Source organism: Podarcis liolepis, assembly GCF_965112155.1.
Source record: "Podarcis liolepis genome assembly, chromosome: 9".
Classification (NCBI taxonomy): Eukaryota; Metazoa; Chordata; class Lepidosauria; order Squamata; family Lacertidae; genus Podarcis; species Podarcis liolepis.
Window position 1 is genome coordinate 4,540,387 of NC_139564.1, and position 20,692 is coordinate 4,561,078.

Sequence of the window (20,692 nt, forward strand, 5' to 3'; positions counted from 1 at the left end):
ATAAAAATGAACATCAGCCTCTTCAATATATCCCGTGCTGTTGCAAAATGATGGGCTTCTGTACTTCCAACCCCCTTGTTTTCTGTAAGGGCAAAAAGCCCCAAGGTGGAGGATTTCCTCCACATGCCTCTCCTTTAAGCGTGAACCTGAGAATCCAGGCTGTCCTTGTTTAATTTTATTAGGCTGTGCTGGTTCTGATGTTTTTATGGAAAAAGGAAAACCCTTCTAACCACAGAAGGTTATTAAATGGTTATTTTGCATTCTTTCCAGTAATGAAACACACACCCACACCCCTGGATTAATGTTTTGATAAGAAAAAAGCCAGATTATTAAAATTCGGTCCAAATGAGATACATCAGTTTGTGAATCAGTTGACAAGTGAAACCAACAAATTTAATTTTGAGCTGGTGGGCGCCACTAGTTTTAGATATCATGTTCGGCTGCTAAACCAGCCTTTACCAACTGGGGGGGGGCTCTCCAGATGTTTTGAACTACAACTCCCACCAGCTCAGTCCAAAACACCTGGAGGGCAAAGGGTGAAATCATCTTCTTCTTCTTCTTTGAATTAGAATTAGTATTAGAATTAGAATTTATATACCGCCCTATGCCCGGGGGTCTCAGGACGGTTCACAGAATAAAATCAAGATATAAAACCATGAAATACTTAACAAAAATAAAAACAACCCAATAAGTGAAGTTCCTCTGACGATAGCAGAATAGAGCCTCCATAAATAGGAGCAGTGGTTTACTGAGTACCCAGTGATATACTGTGTGGGCAGCCGCAACAAGATTCCCCTGCTCCTGAGCTTGCAGTTGTTTCACATAAAGGTAAAGGGACCCCTGACCATTAGAAGAAGAAGAAGAAGAAGAGTTTGGATTTGATATCCCGCCTTTCACTCCCCTTCAGGAGTCTCAAAGCGGCTAACATTCTCCTTTCCCTTCCTCCCCCACAACAAACACTCTGTGAGGTGAGTGGGGCTGAGAGACTTCAAAGAAGTGTGACTGGCCCAAGGTCACCCAGCAGCTGCATGTGGAGGAGCGGAGACACGAACCCGGTTTCCCAGATTACGTGACTACCGCTCTTAACCACTACACCACACTGGCTCTCAGGTCCAGTCATGACCGACTCTGGGGTTGTGGCGCTCATCTCACTTTACTGGCTGAGGGAGCCGGCGTACAGCTTCCGGGTCATGTGGCCAGCAGGACTAAGCTGCTTCTGGCGAACCAGAGCAGCGCACGGAAACGCCGTTTACCTTCCCGCCGGCGCGGTACCTATTTATCTACTTGCACTTTGATGTGCTTTTGAACTGCTAGGTTGGCAGGAGCTGGGACTGAGCAACGGGAGCTCACCCCGTTGCGGGGATTCGAACCGCCGACCTTCTGATTGGCAAGCCCAAGAGGCTCAGTGGTTTAGACCACAGCGCCACCCGCGTTTCACATAGAATCCTATAATTGTAGCCTTGGAAGGGACCTGAGCATCATTAGCAATGCATGGCTTAGATTGACAACCTGTGTCATAAACCAAGCCCATCCCTTTATGCGCCTTGGTTTCATGACCGTTTCCTACCCCTGTGCCTCTTCCTACAGATCATGAAGCCATCCTGATCATCCTGCTGCTCTTTTTCTTCCTGTTCCTGCCGGCTTTGTCCCTCGGACTCTATTGGTACTACCGGAGGGAAAGCTCATTGCTCAACAAGTGGTTCAAAGGCTTAAGGAAAAGCCACGAGACCTACAGGTGAGCAGAGACCCAGGAGGCTGCCTCCCCTCTTTCTCAGGATTTCCTAGGCCTTGCGCTACATCAGAGTTTCCCAAACTTAGGTCTCCAGCTGTTTTTCTGAACTACAACCCCCATCGCCACTAGCTAGCAGGAGCAGTGGTCAGGGATGATGGGAACGGTAGCCCCAAAACAGTTTGGGAAACCCTGTATTAGAGTGGACGTCCACTTTCGTCCTCTCGGCTGCCCCTTCCTTTGAAGGAAAACTATTCTGTAATAGAAATAAGCCTCTCGTTGCACAGAGACCAAGACATCTGGGAAAGGTCCATACAGTCATACCTTGGGTTACAGACGCTTCAGGTTGTGTTTTTTCGGGTTACGGATGTGCCGAAACCCGGAAGTACTGGAATGGGTTACTTCCGGGTTTCGGCTGTCGCACATGTGCAGAAGCGCTAAATCGCACTTTGCGCATGCGCAGAAGTCCCGAATCACAACCCTCGCGTGTGCAGAAGCGGCGCTGCAGGTTGCAAACACTGCGGGTTGCGAACGTGCCTCCTGCACGGACCACGTTCGCAACATGAGCGTCCACTGTACTCTGCTTTACCTTCAGAAGGTCTTGGGTTCGATTTCTGCATCTCCAGGCAGGGCTGGGCATGTCCCCTGCTTGAAAACACAGAGGGCTGCTGGGAGTCAGTGTATAGACCAGGGGTCATCAACCCAGTGCCCACGAAAGCTTTCACTGGTGCCTCTGGGGAGGTCCTGCACAGCTCCCGGGTGCAAATTCCTCCAGTGCGAATTGGCCATAGTTTGCATTTGTCCCAGTTTCAGGTGGGCCTTGTTAGAAGGTTCCATTGTCCTTCTCCCACCTCTCTCTTTTTCTCCCTTCCTCCTCCGTACAGATCTGGAGGGAGCCCCCACATTTGCCAGAAGTTAACTTCCATTCCCTTTGGTATTTCCTGGCAGGAATGGAGCTGTCAATCAGAAGGCAAATCAGGGACACTCAAACTCAGCCTTCACTTTGCAGGACATTTCCTCCTCATCTTCCTTCTCCAATAAAACTGCGGCCAGCAGTTCCAGCCAAGTGAGTATGCTCCTGAAATGTTTTATATATACAGTCATACCTCTTGTTACGTTTGCTTCAGGTTGAGCATTTTCAGGTTGCGTCCTGCGGAGACCTGGAAGTACCGGAAAGGGTTTCGCCACTAGCGCATGTGCAGAAGCGCAAAATGACGTCACTTCTGCATGCGCAGAGGTGGCGAATTGCAAACCCCCGTGTGCGCAGACGCGTCACTGTGGGTTGCGTTCTTTTCATGTTGCGAACGGGCCTCCGGAATGGATCCTGTTTGCAACCAGAGGTACCACTCGTGTGTGTGTGTGTGTGTGTGTGTGTGTGTGTGTATACACACTTTTCAGATTAATACATTTCATCAAATTTACAACCATCTTAACATTTCGAAACTTGACTTCCTTCCCCCTCTTTCCGTGGTTCCTTAAATTTATTTTTAATATCTTCTGCATATCCAAATCAACTCATTTATTCATCCACTTTAAATACATACTCTTGTGAGACTGAAGGTTATTATAATAATCCTGCCAATGTTCTTATCTATTTACAATTTATCTGCATATATTCAATAAACCATTTCCATTCTTTTATTTTGTTACCTTGATTTATTATTCTTCCGGTGAGTTTTGCCATTTCCGCATATTCCATAAGTTTTTGTATTCCATTCTTCCTTTACTGGGACTTCTGCTTCTTTCCATTTTGGGGCGAGTAACATTCTTGCTGCTGTAGTAGCGTACGTAAATAGAATTCTATACAGTTTAGGTCGTTCCGTCCCTATACAGTCATACCTCGGGTTACAGACGCTTCAGGTTACACGTTTTCGGGTTATGGACATGGCGAAACCCGGAAGTACTGGAATGGGATACTTCCGGGTTTCTGCGCTTGCGCAGAAGCGCTAAATCGTGCTTTGCGCATGCGCAGACGCACCGAATCGCAACCCACATGTGTGCAGACGCGCCGCTGCGGGTTGCGGACGCTGCAGGCTGCAAACGTGCCTCCCGCACAGATCATCTTCACAACCCGAGCATCCACTGTAATTCCCAAAAGAAAAGCTTCTGGGTTGTTTTTTAACAAATGTTTGTATGCTTCTGAAATCTTGATGCAAGCAACCTTGAAACCGTGCGGCAAATTGGGGATTGGTTATCAGACTCTCGACTCAGGCGGTCTTCTTCCATTCTGCCCAACCCTAATTTAGAAACTGCTAGAAATGTGCAGATTTTAAAATAAATGCTCATAAGATCGTGTCCACTCATTTGCACCTTCGCTCTGTGGAACTGCGGAAACTGCCTCCGCCTTAAATGAGGGGGAAATTCACCTTTGCCTTCTCTCTCTCTTCTCTCTACAGGCAACAAGGGGTGTTTTCCCACCCAAACCAAACCCTCTCCAAGGCGCTTCCCACCCGGTCAACGTAGTCCGCCCTCTCCGCCCTGCCCCTGCCCCGGTTGCCGCTCTCCCGAAAGACCTCAAGCCTTCCAGGCCGCCTCCACTGCCTTTCAACAAATCCCCTGCCGTGGCTGCTGGTGCGAAATTCGGCACGCAAAACAAACTCCCTCCGCCGAAGAAGCCGCTTCCCACCAGCCCCGTCAGGACCGCGTTGGTGAGTCCAGAACAGGCCTCAGGGGAGTCCACCCTTTCGAGATCCAGCTGTTTTTGAACTACAGTTCCCTTTGTCCCCGACCACTGGTCCTGCTAGCTAGGGGTGGGAATGTTGTGGATATATTGATTAAATATTATCCTTCCTCACTCACGCTAGTGGATCAGTAGCAGAGTACATTCACCTGTATATAGCAGGAAGCTAGTTGGTAAAATCATTTGAATCTCTTTATTTAAGCAATCAAGTCTGGCTTGTCCAGAATGGATTTGTTCCTGGTAAATCCCCTTTGTCCCCTCTTAAAAAGAATAAAGACACAACAGTCTTTTCTTAAAAGTACAGGCATACCTCGGGTTACAGACGCTTCAGGTTGCGCGTTTTCGGGTTGCGCACCACGCTGAACCCGGAAGTACCGGAACGGGTTACTTGAAGGTTTCGGCACTCATGCGTGCACAAAACACTAAATTGTGCTTTGCGCCTGCGCAGAAGTGCAGAAGCACTGAATCGCAACCCGCACGTGCACAGATGCGGCGCTGCAGGTTGCGAATGCTGTGGGTTGCGAACGTGCCTCCCGCACGGATCACGTTCGCAACCCGAGCGTCCACTGTAATAAGAAGTTTACTTACATTCAGTTCACAGTTGGTTCCCTGAAGGCAGGCTTAATTGGTAGCTACAGAAGAGAGTTTGAGTTCATCCCATATGGGGATGAGCCCAAGTGCTGCTGGCTGAGAGCCAGCAGACAGCAAAATACATCAAATACACGCCCATCTACCTGGTCACATGCAGGGGGAAGATGCTCTAGACAGGTGTGACAGGAAGTCCTCCTGGCTGGAGTAACATCCCCCTGTGTGTCCACTCTGGGCAAACAGGAAGTGTCGTACTTGACTGATACAGTGATGTTACATCCCACACTAGGGACGATGGGCGTTGTAACAGCTGGGGACCCAATTTTGGAAAACTGTGACCTAAAGGAAAAGTGGTTTTTTCTCACCAGGAGCTGGGGCGGTTTCCTGCTCAGACTGAGGAGCAACCTCTCAGTTCAGTGCTTTTATAGGACCTGGTGGGCAGGGATTGGTCCTCAAAGTCAGCTAATGGGATGTTTGGTTCACTGCTTGGATTACTTTTCATGACAATATGGAAGTTTATAAAATTTGCACTGCCCGGAGAAGGCGGATAGAGATTCTCCGTATTGCACTACACGAGACAGCTAATGAAGCTGACAGTTGGAAGACTCAGGACAGATAAAACGCACAGCGTCATAGTAATAGAAGGGCCGCGTAGGAAGGGACCACGAGGCTCATCTAGTCCAACCCCTTGAAATGCAGAAATCTTTTTGTCCAACGTGGGATTCGAACCCATGAACCTGAGGTTAAGAGTCTCATGCTCTACCGACTGAGCTATTCCAGCAGTGCAAGGTCACTGCAGGAGGCAGTGATGGTCACTAACTTGGATGGCTTTAAAAAAGGGTTAGATATATTTATGGAGGAGAAGAGGGCTGTCCTCTTCATGGAGGAGAAGAGGCCTGTCCTCTTCATTTGGCAGTCTCTGACCATGTTTCCTTCCCTGCTAGGTCGATCCAAAGCAGAGGCCGCCACGCCGGCCGCTCCCGGGGAACCCCCTCCTGGCTAAAGAACTGCCGCCAGCTCAGGGTCAGGCCTTGCTGGTCATGGTGCCTCCAGCCAATGCCAAGCCCTCAGGTCTCAATGCCACGAGCCCCCTCTCCAGACCGCTGAAGTAAGTTTGTTTATCTATTAATTTGCTCAACACATTTATCTACCACTTGATCATTAGCACCTCTAAGTTATCAAGGAAGCCAGACAGCAAGGATTGGAGTTACCACAGAAGTGGGGTGGTGGGAGCAAGGAGGGGGCTGCTGTTGTAAGAATATAAGGTAAAGGTAAAGGGACACCTGACCATTAGGTCCAGTCATGACCGACTCTGGGGTTGCGGCGCTCATCTCGCTTTACTGGCCGAGGGGGCTGGCGTACAGCTTCCGGGTCTGGTGAACCAGAGCAGCGCACGGAAACGGCGTTTACCTTCCTGTTGGAGCGGTACCTATTTATCTACTTGCACTTTTTGTGCTTTCGAACTGCTAGGTTGGCAGGAGCTGGGACCGAGCAACGGGAACTCACCCCGTCGCGTGGATTTGAACTCCGACCTTCTGATCGGCAAGTCCTAGGCTCTGTGGTTTAACCCACAGCGCCACCCGCGTCCCGTTGGAAGAATATAGATGGGCAGAGACTGCATCTGGGGGTTCTGGCCAACTGTTTCCCCTGGAACCATGTCTAGGCTTAAGAGTTCTTGTATCATTTTTAGGAATTCTGAAAGAAAGCGTCTTGTGGGCTTTTCGCCTTGGCAGTTTGTGTTTATGTGGTCTGTTGGAGACTCTGTTGGGGTTAAGCTCTGCACAGAAAACAGCTGTTTAGCAGAGTTGCCTTTACTAGGCAAATACCAACATACACCACTTTCCATGCACACACTATTTGCAGGTGTTACAAGTCATCTCCTCTCTCTGAGCCCAGAGAGGGTCTTTTGCTTCCAAGTCTTTGGTTCACTTGCTTGCAAAGTCCTATAACTGAGAGAGTGTTCTTGAGTTATGAAGTCTGGCAATTTTCCAACTCGAGACCAGGAAAGTTGGTGTAGTGCCTACCCCTGATATGGGTATAGGAGCAACAGAATCTGTTTCCAAACCATTAACGAAGACTCTTTGTTTTTTCCCCTCCACACAGGCCGGTGCCACCTCAGAGGTGAGTAGGACCTTGCCCCTGCTGCTGTTGGGGGGAAACCCCATTTCCTGCTCTCCTGATGTTTATATTTATTATTTGTACCCCGCCCATCTGGCTGGGTTTCCCCAGCCACTCTGGCGGCTTCCAACAAAGATGAAAACACACTAAAATGTTACATATTAAAAACTTCCCTGAACAGGGCTGCCTTCAGATCTCTTCTGAATGTCCGGCTGAGTTTCCCCAGCCACTCTGGGCAACTCCCAATCGAGTGTTAAAAACAACACAGCATTAAATATTAAAAACTTCCCTAGACAGGGCTACCTTCAGATGTTTTTTAAAAATAGGATAGCTTCTTATTTCCTAGGCATCTGCTGGGAGGGCGTTCCACAGGGCGGGTGCCACCACCAAGAAGGCCCTCTGCCTGGTTCCCTGTAACCTCATTTCTTGCAATGAGGGAACCGCCAGAAGGCCCTCGGAGCTGGACCTCAGTGTCCGGTCTGAACGATGGGGGTGGAGACGTTCCTTCAGGTATACAGGACCGAGGCCGTTTGGTAGTAAGTAGTAAGTGAATAACAATGTAGGACAGTGATCCCGGATAATCTGATTGTTTTGCTGGAATCTTCTTCAGCACAACCCATAGATTAGAAAAATGCACAAGGAGCAATGGTCATGAGGATATGTAATATGTAATATGTTATTCACTTACTACTTCGGCACCATGAACGTCTAAAATGTTTTACCGCTTAGCCCACAGGATAGTATCTATTACTTTGTTTCAACTATAGACTTATTATACATCTATGGACTTTCAAAGATTGACAGACATGTGTTCATTTGATTTCAAATATATTAGAGAATTTACAAGTGTACACATTTTGTTTTTGTTGCACTAAATCGTGTATATTATGCCATAAGAATTGCAGCGCTATCTAGTATACTGGTCTTCGTGTTGCTTGTATTGTTTGTTGTGTTAAGTTTGCAACACAGGGGTTTGTTGTTCTCTATTAGCCTAGGTGCTGGGCTGCTTTCCCTCCCCCTTAACCTATCAGCTAACATGGCTTACTTGGGACTCTGCAGTTCATCTTTGTTCTCCTGGTGTCCTCCTGACTTGCGCTGACCATCTTCTTCTGCTTCTTTAGACCCGTTCCAGGCCTGAAAGTCCAGACAGCATCCTTCCCTTTTAAGAAATGACAACTGTGGAAACGAGAGTCCCGGCTGACCCTCGTCAGGCTCCTCCTTCCTCATTTGCACTACTCCGGCCAACGCGGGGAATTTTTGCTACCAAAGACTGTTTGTTTTTGTTGTTTTTTTTAAGAGAGAAAATAGGAACTGTTTTCATCGATAACGAAGAAGGGAGGGGGTGGAGACTGGGCCCAGGGGAAAAAATGGTACTTTTGTGTGATGGCTGGCTTTGGGGATTTGGGACAAAATAAGTGACTGGGGGAGAAGTTTCATTTTGACGTGCTCGCAGACCGCTGCCCATCAAGGACTTAACGTCTGCCTACCTCCGGAAGCAGGTTTTTGCACTGAGCCTAGTTCTTATCCACACCAACTGCCCGCAAGCTGTGGACTGCTGTTAGCTACCTCTGTGTTTTGCACAACCTCACGGGATGCAACCTCTCTCTCTCTCCGCTGGGATCTGAGTGCTGGACATCGTCCCCCTTATAGCTGGCATTACAAAACTTTGGTGGGACTGTTTTCTAAAAAAATGGATGGTGCCCTTGGGGCAAAGCAGCTGGGGCTGATGGGAGGTGTAGTCCGAAACATCTGGGTGGGGGCACCAGGTTGGGAAAAGCTGGTGAAATGCTCTCGCATTAAAAATAATAACAATCCAGCTCCATGAGCTGGGTTTCAGTTTCGGCTGGCGCATGGTGCCAACGCCTGCCATTTTGTTCCACAGCTGGCTGCCAGGTCGTCCGCTTTCCAAGCAGAAAGTCCCAAATTCAGTCCTGGACATCTCCGGGTTTTAAAAGGGAACAGGGCAAAATGTGACTCTCCTCTATCTGAGCCCCTGGAGAATTGCTGCTGCCAGTCAGAACTGGTAATACTGAACCAGACAGATTTATAATCTGACCTGGTACAGAGCAATTCTCAATGTTCCAGGCAGTGGTGAGACTTGTGACGCTTATGACAACGGTGAGTTGTGTGTCTCCCGTTGCAGAAGAGACAACCCATGCAATCTCACAACCCACTAAGTGCAAATGCTAAGACCCAGAGCAGACCACGTGTTTGCCGCATGCTTGCCCATCCTGAAATAGTTGCTAAAGGGCTGACAAGCGTCACCTGGGGTAGTGGCATTTAAGGATGCTCTTGGCTTACACCCCAGCTCCAAGCTCAGGAGAAGGCCGGGCTGTCTTCCATTTGGCTGTCCTGCACCTCCAAAACCTGCCCACGCTGTCAAGGGTGACCCCCAGTTTGGAGGGAGTTGTGTGCGCACCATGCTCAGAGAGATGACCCTCTGCCCTCTTGCCTTCTCAGGAAGTGTTGGGGGGCTCAGCGTGCTCCCCAGAAAGGAGAATTTCATTTCCCCCACCCCTGGTCATTTCTCACATTGGTTTCCTGAGCTGGAGACAACCTCTGTTTAGGTACCTTTCAGTTAACAAGAAAGAAAAAAAAGGAAAAGATGGAAAAGAAAAGAGAAACGCAAGATAGGTGAATTTTTTTTGGTGCTCAAGTAGTTGATCCCAGGTCATCTTCCTCCACGAAGCATCCTTTGCCTCTCTGGGGTTTCCTCCGTCCCTGGAAGGGATGAACTGATCCCTGAGTCTCAGGGCTTCACTGAGCCTGTCTCCAGCCCTAGGACTCCTCTTGTAACAAAAATAGGAAAGACGACTCACTGAGACTGTGACGAGTGCCTTTCCCCTTCCAACCAACAAACGCAGTCAGTGTCCAACATCCTAGGGTTGGGGCCTGAGAATGTGATTTTTGGACAAATATGAAACCCATCTCTGTGTTCAGAAGCATCAATGAGTTCTTGGTGGGAGCTGCAATGCCTTCTCCAGGGACTGACATTTTTTTCCTGTGAAACCGTAGTGGGCGGGTGGTTTTTCTTTTCTTTTGGGGAATGACTCCGCCGCGTTGCGAAGAGGTTATTCCCCACTGGAGTTTGCGGCTGGACCACTCATCTGGTCGAAGCTTGACATTGCCCTCTTCTTTGCTAAGCCAAGGCCTGCATTTCTGCTTTCAGTGCACGAGGGCGGAACTCAGAAAACTTAACCCTCTAAGAGCTTTGGTTTTTTTAAATTAACAAAAATGAAAGTTTCTGGATCTCAGGATGCCGTGGGAAAAGATTGCAATTCAAGGCCAATTCCATTCACGACTCGTGTATTTTCTTTTGTTGTTGTTGTTGTTTAGTCGTGTCCACCTCTTTGTGACCCCCTGGACCAGAGCACGCCAGGCACTCCTGTCTTCCACTGCCTCCCGCAGTTTGGTCAAACTCATGCTGGTAGCTTCGAGAACACTGTCCATCCATCTCGTCCTCTGTCGTCCCCTTCTCCTTGTGCCCTCCGTCTCCCCCAACATCAGGGTCTTTTCCAGGGAGTCTTCTCTTCTCATGAGGTGGCCAAAGAATTGGAGCCTCAGCTTCAGGATCTGTCCTTCCAGTGAGCACTCAGGGCTGATTTCCTTCAGAATGGATGGGTTTGGTCTTCTTGCAGTCCATGTTGACTCTCAAGAGTCTCCTCCAGCACCAGAATTCAAAAACATCAATTCTTCGGCGATCAGCCTTCTTGATGGATCAGCTCTCACTTCCATACATCACTACTGGGGAAACCATAGCTTTAACTATACGGACCTTTGTTGGCAAGGTGATGTCTCTGCTTTTTAAGATGCTGTCTAGGTTTGTCATTGCTTTTCTCCCAAGAAGCATCAATAATCAAGGTCTGCATGTCTACTGGTGAAACTCTGCAGTCTGCTCATCCCAGTCCAAAGGCTTCTTCTGCAGCATTTTTAGGGAAACCCAAGGCAAGCATCTCAGATTGTGCAGTGAACTTGCTTGGGGTGGGAAGTCGAGCACAGAAGACAGAGAATGGGGTTAGGGAGCATAGCTGTCAACTTTTCCCTTTTCTTGCGAGGAATCCTATTCGGAATAAGGGAATTTCCCTTAAAAAAAGGAAAACGTTGACAGCTATGTCAGGGAGGGTGTTGCAAATGGTTGCGGGGGTGAGATTTCAGTGCCTCGCACAGTTCCTGATTCCTCTCCCTGACCTTACACTCCTTCCCTCGTCCCTCCCACTGCCTTTCATATTGGCCTTGCATATTGCTGGAAATCTCCAAAGGTTTTCTTCTTTAATTATGGCTTTGCAGGTGTGCATCTTCGGCATCAATGCTCCTCCCAGGGTTTGGGTTTCCCTCGTGTTCCTGTTGTGGTGCCTTCGCCAAAAGAGGTTCTCCTCCCTGGGCACCAAGGGGGCTGCAGGAGGCCCTGCCAATTTTGCACCCAGTTGGTGCACATTGGGTGCTGGAGGGCAGAGAGCAAGAAACCAACAGCTCTGGAAGGATAAGAGAAGCTGGACACAAATCCCACCAAAACTCCTTTTGACGTTCAGTGAGCTAGCCAAAGAATGAAGACATTGGGACAGTTCTGAGACTTGAACGATTGGAAGGCTCACAAGCATTGTGGTTGGAGAAGGTTGGGTGAGATTCTACCCCTGGGTTTGAGATGTCAGAGCAAATGATAGGCAGAGCGACTGTTGGTTAGCACAAAGGCAGGGAGGTAGGTGGGGGCTGGCCGAGTATGGACTGAGCTGGGTGGGGCAGGCCCCATTCACCCCCAATGCACACCAGCCTTCTGTTGCAACTTCTGGTGGTCTCTAGCCACAGTTGGCCTTTCAGATGAGCAAGCAGGATCTTCCCATTGACGTGTGGTTCAAAGATGGCGAGTGGTCCTTCTCCTCTCTGTGTTCGGCGCTCCTGTAGGTCTGAAGCCACAGCGTTTCTGCTATGCACCTTTCTGCAAAATGTTTGTGCCTTCAACATGAGGACTTTGGAACCCCCGTTTCCCTTCTGAAGGGTAACAAGGAAATAAAGGGCTTTTTCTTATTTAAATCTAGATGGGTGCGTGTGTGCCTCTTTTTTTATGTAAAGTTTTAAAATCACAGTTATTACACCACCATCAAATGTTAAGTGCCATAAGTCATAACGACAGGTTCCAATACATTAAATCCTACCGCTATATATTAGAAAGATTAATTTAAAGCAAAATGCATTTTCTGGTGCTTGGTTTTTTTGGATATGGAGCAATAAGCCAAGCTTTCTGTAATCTTCTGCGAAGATATTTAGTGTGCTGGGCCCGGGGGTAACCCATGAGACGTGGTCCAGGACCGGTCCAGAATCCAAAGGTTCCACGGGGAGAGAGTCTGACAGGGCCAAGGCAGGAAACAAGGACAGGTACAGGATCTGGCATACAGCAATGTTGCTCCCGCAACCTGGGGTGGGGTCCGACAGCCTTTTATCTCTGACGGAGTAACGGCCGGTCCTGATCCCCGGCGACTCACCTCCCTGTCTCACCCGAAGGTGAGCACTCCTCCTGCGAGTACTCGGGTCTCTCCTTCTCTGCAGCTCGGGAGACGTCGGTGGGTTACTAGACCCAGAGGCCGCCTCAGCCTCCCCTGACCCAACCAGTAGTGGAGCAGCTGTAAGTGATGGCCCAGCTGGAGGCAACGAGGTCATTCCTGCATCTGGAGCCAGGGCAGGCTCAGGCCCCTGACTCGGCCCAGCTGGTGCTTGTTGCAGGGAAACCTGTGAAGACTGGGGCTCTTCAGGGTCAGGCCCCAGACCTGGTTCCAATGCCGCCTGAGGCAAAGGAAGCAGTGCAGACTGAGACTCCTCTGGTTCCGAGTCTGAGCCCGAGTCCCAGGCCATCACACAGAGCAGGAGAAAACAAGCTTTTCCTTCTTCCTTGTGACAGCCCTTGAGATATTTGAAGATGGCTATCATATATACTCTCAGTCTCTCCTTTTCCAGGCTAAACATACCCAGCTCCTTCAACCACTCCTCATCAGGCTTGGTTTCCAAACCCTTGATCATCTTGGTCGCCCTCCTCTGCCCAATGTCCCAGCTTGTCAACATCCTTCTTAAACTGTGGTGCCCAGAATGATGTTGTTATACTATTCCACACAATTTATTTTTATTTAAAGGTCATCCTCTACAACAGGGGTCGGCAAACTACGGACCGTGGGCCAGATCCAGCCCAATTGCCCTCAGGATCTGGCTAGCGGACAGTCCGTGGATCGTGTGGATTCCTTCATTAATTTTTTTTGTTAATTTTTTCTTTGCACCACCATTTTTTGGGGGGCACCATTTCCCCCCGCCCTCTTACACGCCACAGTGTTTCCTCCCTCCCTCCTCCTAGCTTCTCCCTGCCCTGCGTAGAGGAGGAAGGGGGCTGGGCTGAGCTGGCCGAGTGCCATTTTGAGCAGCGCCTCTCTGGAGCCAGCCAGCCCTTTTGGGCTACTCGTCCCTCCACTGCCGCCACCGCTAGTCTCTGCCACTCGCAAGGGCAAGCACAGGAGCCACGGTTGGGAGAGCGCACCTCCTCTCCGGAGCCAGCCAGCCCTTGTGCTGGAAGCACTATAGGTAGGCAGGGGGAGGCGAGGGGCTGGGGAAAAGAGGGGGACAGAATGAAACCCCCTCCACTGGGTGTGTGTGCATGCATGCACACGCGTGGTCCGACCCACCACAAAATCTGGGGGATGGTAAACCGGCCCCCTCCCAAAAAAGTTTGCTGACCCCTGATCTAAAAGGTAAAGGGACCCATGACCATTAGGTCCAATCACGGGCGACTCTAGGGTTGTGGCGCTCATCTCGCTTTATTGGGTGAGGGAGCCGGCATACAGCTTCCGGGTCATGTGGCCAGCATGACTAAGCTGCTTCTGGCGAACCAGAGCAGCGCACGGAAACGCCGTTTACCTTCCCGCCAGAGCGGTACCTATTTATCTACTTGCACTTTGACGTGCTTTCAAACTGCTAGGTTGGCAGGAGCAGGGACCGAGCAACGGGAGCTCACCCCGTAGTGGGGATTCGAACCGCTGACCTTCTGATCGGCAAGCCCTAGGCTCTGTGGTTTAACCCACAGCAATACCCACTTCCCATACCCCTGATGTACAAGTCTACAATTCTAAGATTCTATCCTGGCCGGCCAGATCACTGTCCAGTTCACTGTCCACTTGCTTATCTTAATGTGCAGCTGGCACCAGATGGCAGCAGAGTGCCATTGTCCCAGCCAAGCGCTTAAACCTGTGGCTGGGTCTCAAAGCGTTTGCCAGCCTTCCTCGGGGACTCGGTTCCCTTTGTGTGCAGTTTTCCACCCGTCTCATCTCCAAATCCTATTTAGATGGTCTTTGTCGTGAAACAAATCGAACATCTCTGGCGAGTTCTGGAGACCGTCGCCGTCTCCGGAGTCAATTTTCTTCAAAGCCTGCAGGGAGACAAAGAGGCCGTGGTTGGAGCTGCAGCTGAAAGACTTCCTGTGGGGCGTCCGCTTCCCTGTCTGCCCCAAAGCGGACAAAGGAGGAGACCAGATCCCAACCAGAGCCAACCTATGCAGGGGGCAAAGGGCCCTATTGCCACTGCATGAAATGTAGGTGCTGATCTTGAGCTGTCTACCACTAGGGGACAGCACAATGCCCCAGATCAGAGGTTTACAGCCGTTTTGGGTCCACGGCTCCCTTGCCCAACTACCGTATTTTTTGCACCATAACACTCACTTTTTTCCTCTAGAAAGTCAGGGGAAATGTCTGTGCGTGTTATGGAGTGAATGCCTACAGGTGGCGGGGGGGATCTGCTGCAGTCGTGAGCAGAGGATCTATGGTTCCCCTTCCTTCCCTCTTCCGTGGCTCGCTTTGGGAGAAGAGCCGCTGAGTGGGGAGGAGAGAGGGACAGAGAGCCTGCTTGCTTTAAAGGAGCAAAGCGGGAGAGGAGAGGAGCCTTCTCCTCTTATACCCCTCTTCTGCATTATTAGCAGCATCCTTCTCCACCCACCCCACACGTGCTCCTTGTCCCTTGAGTGCTTTTCCTTCCCTCCCCACTTAAAACGTGGTTACAAAGCACGGATCCACATGGATCCTCAGGATTTTTTGCACTGGGTCACCCCAGATTCACCATCAGATCACACAGCATGTCCATGGCTACAGCTTGCACACAAAAAATCACGCAGCCACTGTTGCCTGGGGCCGCAGTGGTGCAAAAACATGGTTACAAAGCATGGCTCCACATGGATCCTCAGGATTTTTGTATTGGGCTACCCCAAACTCACCGCCAGATCACATGTCTGTGGCCACAGCATGAACCACAAAAATCATAAATCCACTGTTTCGTTTAGAATATATTTTTTTCTTGTTTTCTTCCTCTAAAAACTATGTGCGTGTTATGGTTGGGTGCGTGTTATAGAGCGAAAAATATGGTACATTCTTTCTGTGGCACCCCTGTGGGGCTCAGGAGCCCAGTTAGGTCACTCCTTGCCTGCGGAGCTGGCAGCCCCTCACCCTTTTTTGAATACCCTCCCTTGTGAATAGAATAGAATAGAATAGAATAGAATAGAATAGAATAGAATAGAATAGAATTTATTATTTATACCCAGCCACTTTGGGTGGCTTCCAACAGAGTATTAAAATACAGTGGTCTGTTAAACATTAAAAGCTTCCCTAAAGAGGGCTGCCTTCAGATGTCTTCTAAAAGTCTGGTAGTTGTTCTTCTCTTTGACATCTGGTGGGAGGACGTTCCACAAGGCGGGCGCCACCACCAAGAAGACCCTCTGTCTGGTTCTCTGTAACCTCACTTCTCGCAGCGAAGGAATCACCAGAAGGCCCTCGCGCTGGACCTCAGTGTCTCGGCTGAACGATGGGGGTGGAGACGCTCCTTCAGGCATACTGGGCTGGGGCCTGGGAAGCACCCCCTGGCCAGCACCAGAGATGTCATTCACCTGGGGAGCTTATGGCCAGGGCTGCTGCAACAAACAGCTGTGCAAGCCTTGGGGCAGCAGAGATGTGAGAGAAAATCAGAGGAGAGAGAGAAGGAAAGAGTGTTGCCTGTGGCACCCCTGACCAGCATTCAAGGCACCCCAGGGTGCTGCAGCACACTGGTTGAAAACCAATGCACTATTATTTCCACAATATTATTTCCACAATATGAGATGGCATTTTGATGAGGGCAATGCCCTCTGGACGCTGCATTATTTGTTTGCTTCTTTAATTTGTATCCCACCCTATATCTGCAGCTCACAGGGAGGTCTACAACATAAAATCGCAATATAAAAACACACAGTAAAAACAAAAACAAGAAGAGCCCGATAATTTCCCCCCCCCCCCCAACACAGTTGAAAAGGGTATTAATCCCAAGGCCTGCTTTCTCTTGCTCCGGAGGGTAAGACTCGAACCCAAGGCTTCAAGTTACAAGAAAGGAGATTCCAACTAACAGCAGGAAGATGTTCCCTGTAACTTCGCTTCTTGCAATGAGGGAACCGCCAGAAGGATCTTGGAGTTGGTCCTCAGTGTCCGGGCTGAACGATGGGAGTGGAGACGCTCCTTCAGGCATACTGGGCCGAGACCGTTTAGGGCTTTAAAGGTCAGCACCAGCACTTTGAATTGTGCTCAGAAATGTACTAGGAGCCAATGCAGATCTCTCAGGACCGGTGTTATATGGGTCTTGGTGGCCACTTCCAGTCACCAGTCTACCTGCCGCATTCTGGAGTTTCCGAGTCACCTTCAAAGGTAGCCCCACATAGAGTGCATTTCAGTAGTCCAAGTGGGAGATAACCAGAGCACGAACCACTCTGTTGAGACAGTCTGCGGGCAGGTAGGGTCTCAGCCTGCGTACCAGATGGAGCTGGTAAACAGCTGCCCTGGACACAGAATTAACCTGCGCCTCCATGGACAGCTGTGAGTCCCAAATGACTCCCAGGCTGCGCACCTGGTCCTTCAGGGGCACAGTGACCCCATTCAGAATTAGGGAGTCCTCCACATCTGCCTGCCCCCTGTCCTCCAAAAACAGTACTTCTATCTTGTCAGGATTCAACCTCAATCTACCCCTAATAATAATAATAATTTATTTAAATCCCTTCCATTTGGCTAGGTTTCCCCCACCACTCTGGGCAGCTCCCAACAGAATTAACAACAACAACAACAACAACAACAACAACAACAACAACAACAACAACAACTCATGTGTAGAGTAGACTGGAATGGATCAGGATGAGACAGTGTAGCCCCATTCCTCTTGTCTCCTGTGACTTGTCTCCCAATGTCCTGCAGTGGGTTGGACTAAATGACTCTTGGATATCCCTTCCCACTCTACATTCTATGCCTTTCGCTCTTTTGCTTCCTCCTCCTCTGTCTGTCCTGTCTGGCTCCTTGATAAACCATTCCCCCCTTTTTTAAAAAAGAAAAGAAAGGGGAGCCCTCCTGCTGAGTCTTTTCCTGGATTTCCCATTAGAGGCGATTTGCATGTTGCTGGAAAGACAAGTTTTGCTTATTAATCAGTGCTTAAGCAATTAAGTAATTACCACCAGCGCTGTTGCCAACCCCCCCCCCCAAACCCTTCAATTGTTCGCTTTCTGGCCTCCACCCAGCGGTCGGCTGTAGCTGCAGCAGCACAAAACCCCAAACAGCTGGCAGGCGGATGTCACAGCAATATAGGGGCAGTTGTGTTTGTGTCTTGTGCTGCAAATGCCCGACCCTCTTCCCTGAAGCCATCGACAGAGCTGGATCAGGCCCCAAGTGCTGAAAAGAAGATGGTGCAGATTCTTCTTCTTTCTTCTTTGGCCATCACTCGTAGCCAAGTAGGATTGTCTTCCATGAACACGGTTTTAATAGTGAGTCCGTAAGTGACTGTGGTGGGATGCGGGTAGCACCGTGGGTTAAACCACAGAGCCTAGGCCTTGCCGATCAGAAGGTCGGCGGTTCAAATCCCCGCGACGGGGTGAGCTCCCGTTGCTCGGTCACTGCTCCTGCCCACTTAGCAGTTCGAAAGCACGTCAAAGTGCAAGTAGATAAATAGGTACTGCTCTGGCGGGAAGGTAAACGGCGTTTCCGTGCGCTGCTCTGGTTCGCCAGAAGCGGCTTAGTCATACTGGCCACATGACCCAGAAGCTGTACGCCGGCTCCCTCGGCCAGTAAAGTGAGATGAGCAACCCCAGAGTCGGCCATGACTGGACCTAATGGTCAGGGGTCCTTTTACCTTTACCTTTAAGTGACTGTGGAGGCCAATTCTGGATCCACACGTCCTTCCACAGTGGGTTTGTGAGCGGGAGTTGATCATGGTGAGGGTTTGCCAAACCCTCTTCCTGTTAGCACATTTCTCCCTTGCATCCTGAGTGTCTTCAAAGTCCATGACACCTTTGGTAAAGGCTGTTCTCCAACTGGAGCAGGCCAGTCTTTCCCACTTGTTGGTGTTTATACTACATTTTTAAAGTTTTGTCTTGAGACAGTCTTTAAACCTCTTTTGTTGACCACCAGCATTACGCTTTCCATTTTTAAGTTCGGAATAGAGTAGTTGCTTTGGAACACAACAATCAGGCATCCGCACAACATGATGGAGCAAAGATTACCAGTGTCAAAGCTATCTGCACATTCCTTATCTAATAGCGCAACTGCATCTCACCCCAGAAGAGAACTTTGCTTTCCCCCAATTTCCAGAAAGGTACCTCTGCTGGTCTACAGCTGCCAAACCAGTCAAGAGTCTTGAGGCATGTTAAATGGCACAAGAAATCTGCTGACAGGAGTCCACTTTCAGAGGTTGCGGCGCTCATCTCGCTTTACTGGCCGAGGCAGCCGGCGTACAGCTTCTGGGTCATGTGGCCAGCATGACTAAGCCGCTTCTGGCGAACCAGAGCAGCGCACGGAAACTCCGTTTACCTTCCCGCTGGAGTGGTACCTATTTATCTACTTGTACTTTGACGTGCTTTCGAACTGCTAGGTTGGCAGAAGCAGGGACCGAGCAACGGGAGCTCACCCCATCGTGGGGATTCGAACTGCCGACCTTCTGATCGGCAAGGCCTAGGCTCTGTGGTTTAACCCACAGCGCCACCCACATCCTGCTAAGGTTCTAGATATGTGTAAATAACACATCTCCATTTACCTGAAGGCTACAGTCATACTTCGGGTTAGAGACGCTTCAGGTTGTCCGTTTTCAGGTTATGGATGCGCCGAAACCTGGAAGCACTGGAACGGGTTACTTCCGGGTTTCGGCGGTCATGCATGCACAGAAGCACTAAATCACACTTTGCGCATGTGCAGAAGCGCTGTATCGCAATCCGCGTGTGCACAAATGCACCGCTGCGAGTTGATAATGCTGCAGGTTGCGAACGTGCATCCCGCACGGATCACGTTCACAACCCGAGCGCCCACTGTATCTGGTTCAATTAAGACAATAAGACTATAATCCCCATGGGATAGCTCAGTCTGGAGAGCATGGTATTCTTAACCTCAGGTTTGTGGGTTAGTTAATGATAATTAAGTGTAATGGGAAATTAAGAAATGCAGAATAAGTGATAGAATCATAGAATCATAGAGTTGGAAGAGACCACAAGGGCCATCAAGTCCAACCCCCTGCCAAGCAGGAAACACCATCAGAGCACTCCTGACATATGGTTGTCAAGCCTCTGCTTAAAGACCTCCAAAGAAGGAGACTCCACCACACTCCTTGGCAGCAAATTCCACTGTCAAACAGCTCTTACTGTCAGGAAGTTCTTCCTAATGTTTAGGTGGAATCTTCTTTCTTGTAGTTTGGATCCATTGCTCCGTGTCCGCTTCTCTGGAGCAGCAGAAAACAACCTTTCTCCCTCCTCTATGTGACATCCTTTTATATATTTGAACATGGCTATCATATCACCCCTTAACCTCCTCTTCTCCAGGCTAAACATGCCCAGCTCCCTTAGCCGTTCCTCATAAGGCATCGTTTCCAGGCCTTTGACCATTTTGGTTGCCCTCCTCTGGACACGTTCCAGTTTGTCAGTGTCCTTCTTGAACTGTGGTGCCCAGAACTGGACACAGTATACAGGTGATAAAGAACGGAAAATCATCAGAGGTGTTGACGGAAGTCAAAAATGTTGTATAAGATAAGAAGTTATGTTATATGACTGTTGGAAATTATATGTTATGGTAGAGACATCTAGTCCAACCCCTTGCAATGCAGGAATATCTGTCCTGAATCTTCCAAGGGCCCTGCATACTGCAAAATTCGGTTGCAGACCCCGATTGTTTTTTTTTGTTTTTTTGCCACCAAGGGAAGGGAAGAAAAAAAGAGTCACTTATAAAAGAGTCCAGAGAGCTTGGAAGTGGTAATGGAGAAAAGATTTGCTGCAGGAAACTGCGTCTGATCCATTCATCACTTTTTATCTTCTTCTTTTTTTAAAAAAAACCCACCCACCCCAAAATTCCCACACAGTACAATTGCTTTCTAGGCTTCTTTCAAAGGCTTTGGCGGCAGCAAAATCCCTGCTCCTGCCCCCCCAGTGCTTGCCATTAACTGAAGAAGAGGAGGGGGGTGGAATTGAAAGCGCAGCTTGAGTTAATTCATGCTTTCAAAGTAATATACGGGAAACAGGGACACATAATATATATACGTGTAGACATAAATATACGACGGCCCTCCAAACATAT

General features: G+C 49.4%; 1 protein-coding gene across 2 annotated transcripts in view; it reads left to right on the forward strand.

The window, feature by feature from the left end:
- The window catches only part of ADAM33 (ADAM metallopeptidase domain 33), a 109,942-nt gene extending 97,795 nt beyond the window's left edge, over positions 1-12,147 (forward strand). For both annotated transcript variants that reach the window (XM_083458642.1, XM_083458643.1), the window contains exons 19-24: positions 1,588-1,735; positions 2,678-2,795; positions 4,126-4,377; positions 5,942-6,105; positions 7,101-7,118; positions 8,237-12,147. In XM_083458642.1, the coding sequence (XP_083314768.1) occupies positions 1,588-1,735; positions 2,678-2,795; positions 4,126-4,377; positions 5,942-6,105; positions 7,101-7,118; positions 8,237-8,288 (752 nt within the window). In that variant the 3' untranslated portion in view covers positions 8,289-12,147. The remainder of the gene's footprint in view (positions 1-1,587; positions 1,736-2,677; positions 2,796-4,125; positions 4,378-5,941; positions 6,106-7,100; positions 7,119-8,236) is intronic.
- The last annotated feature ends 8,545 nt before the right edge of the window (positions 12,148-20,692 follow it).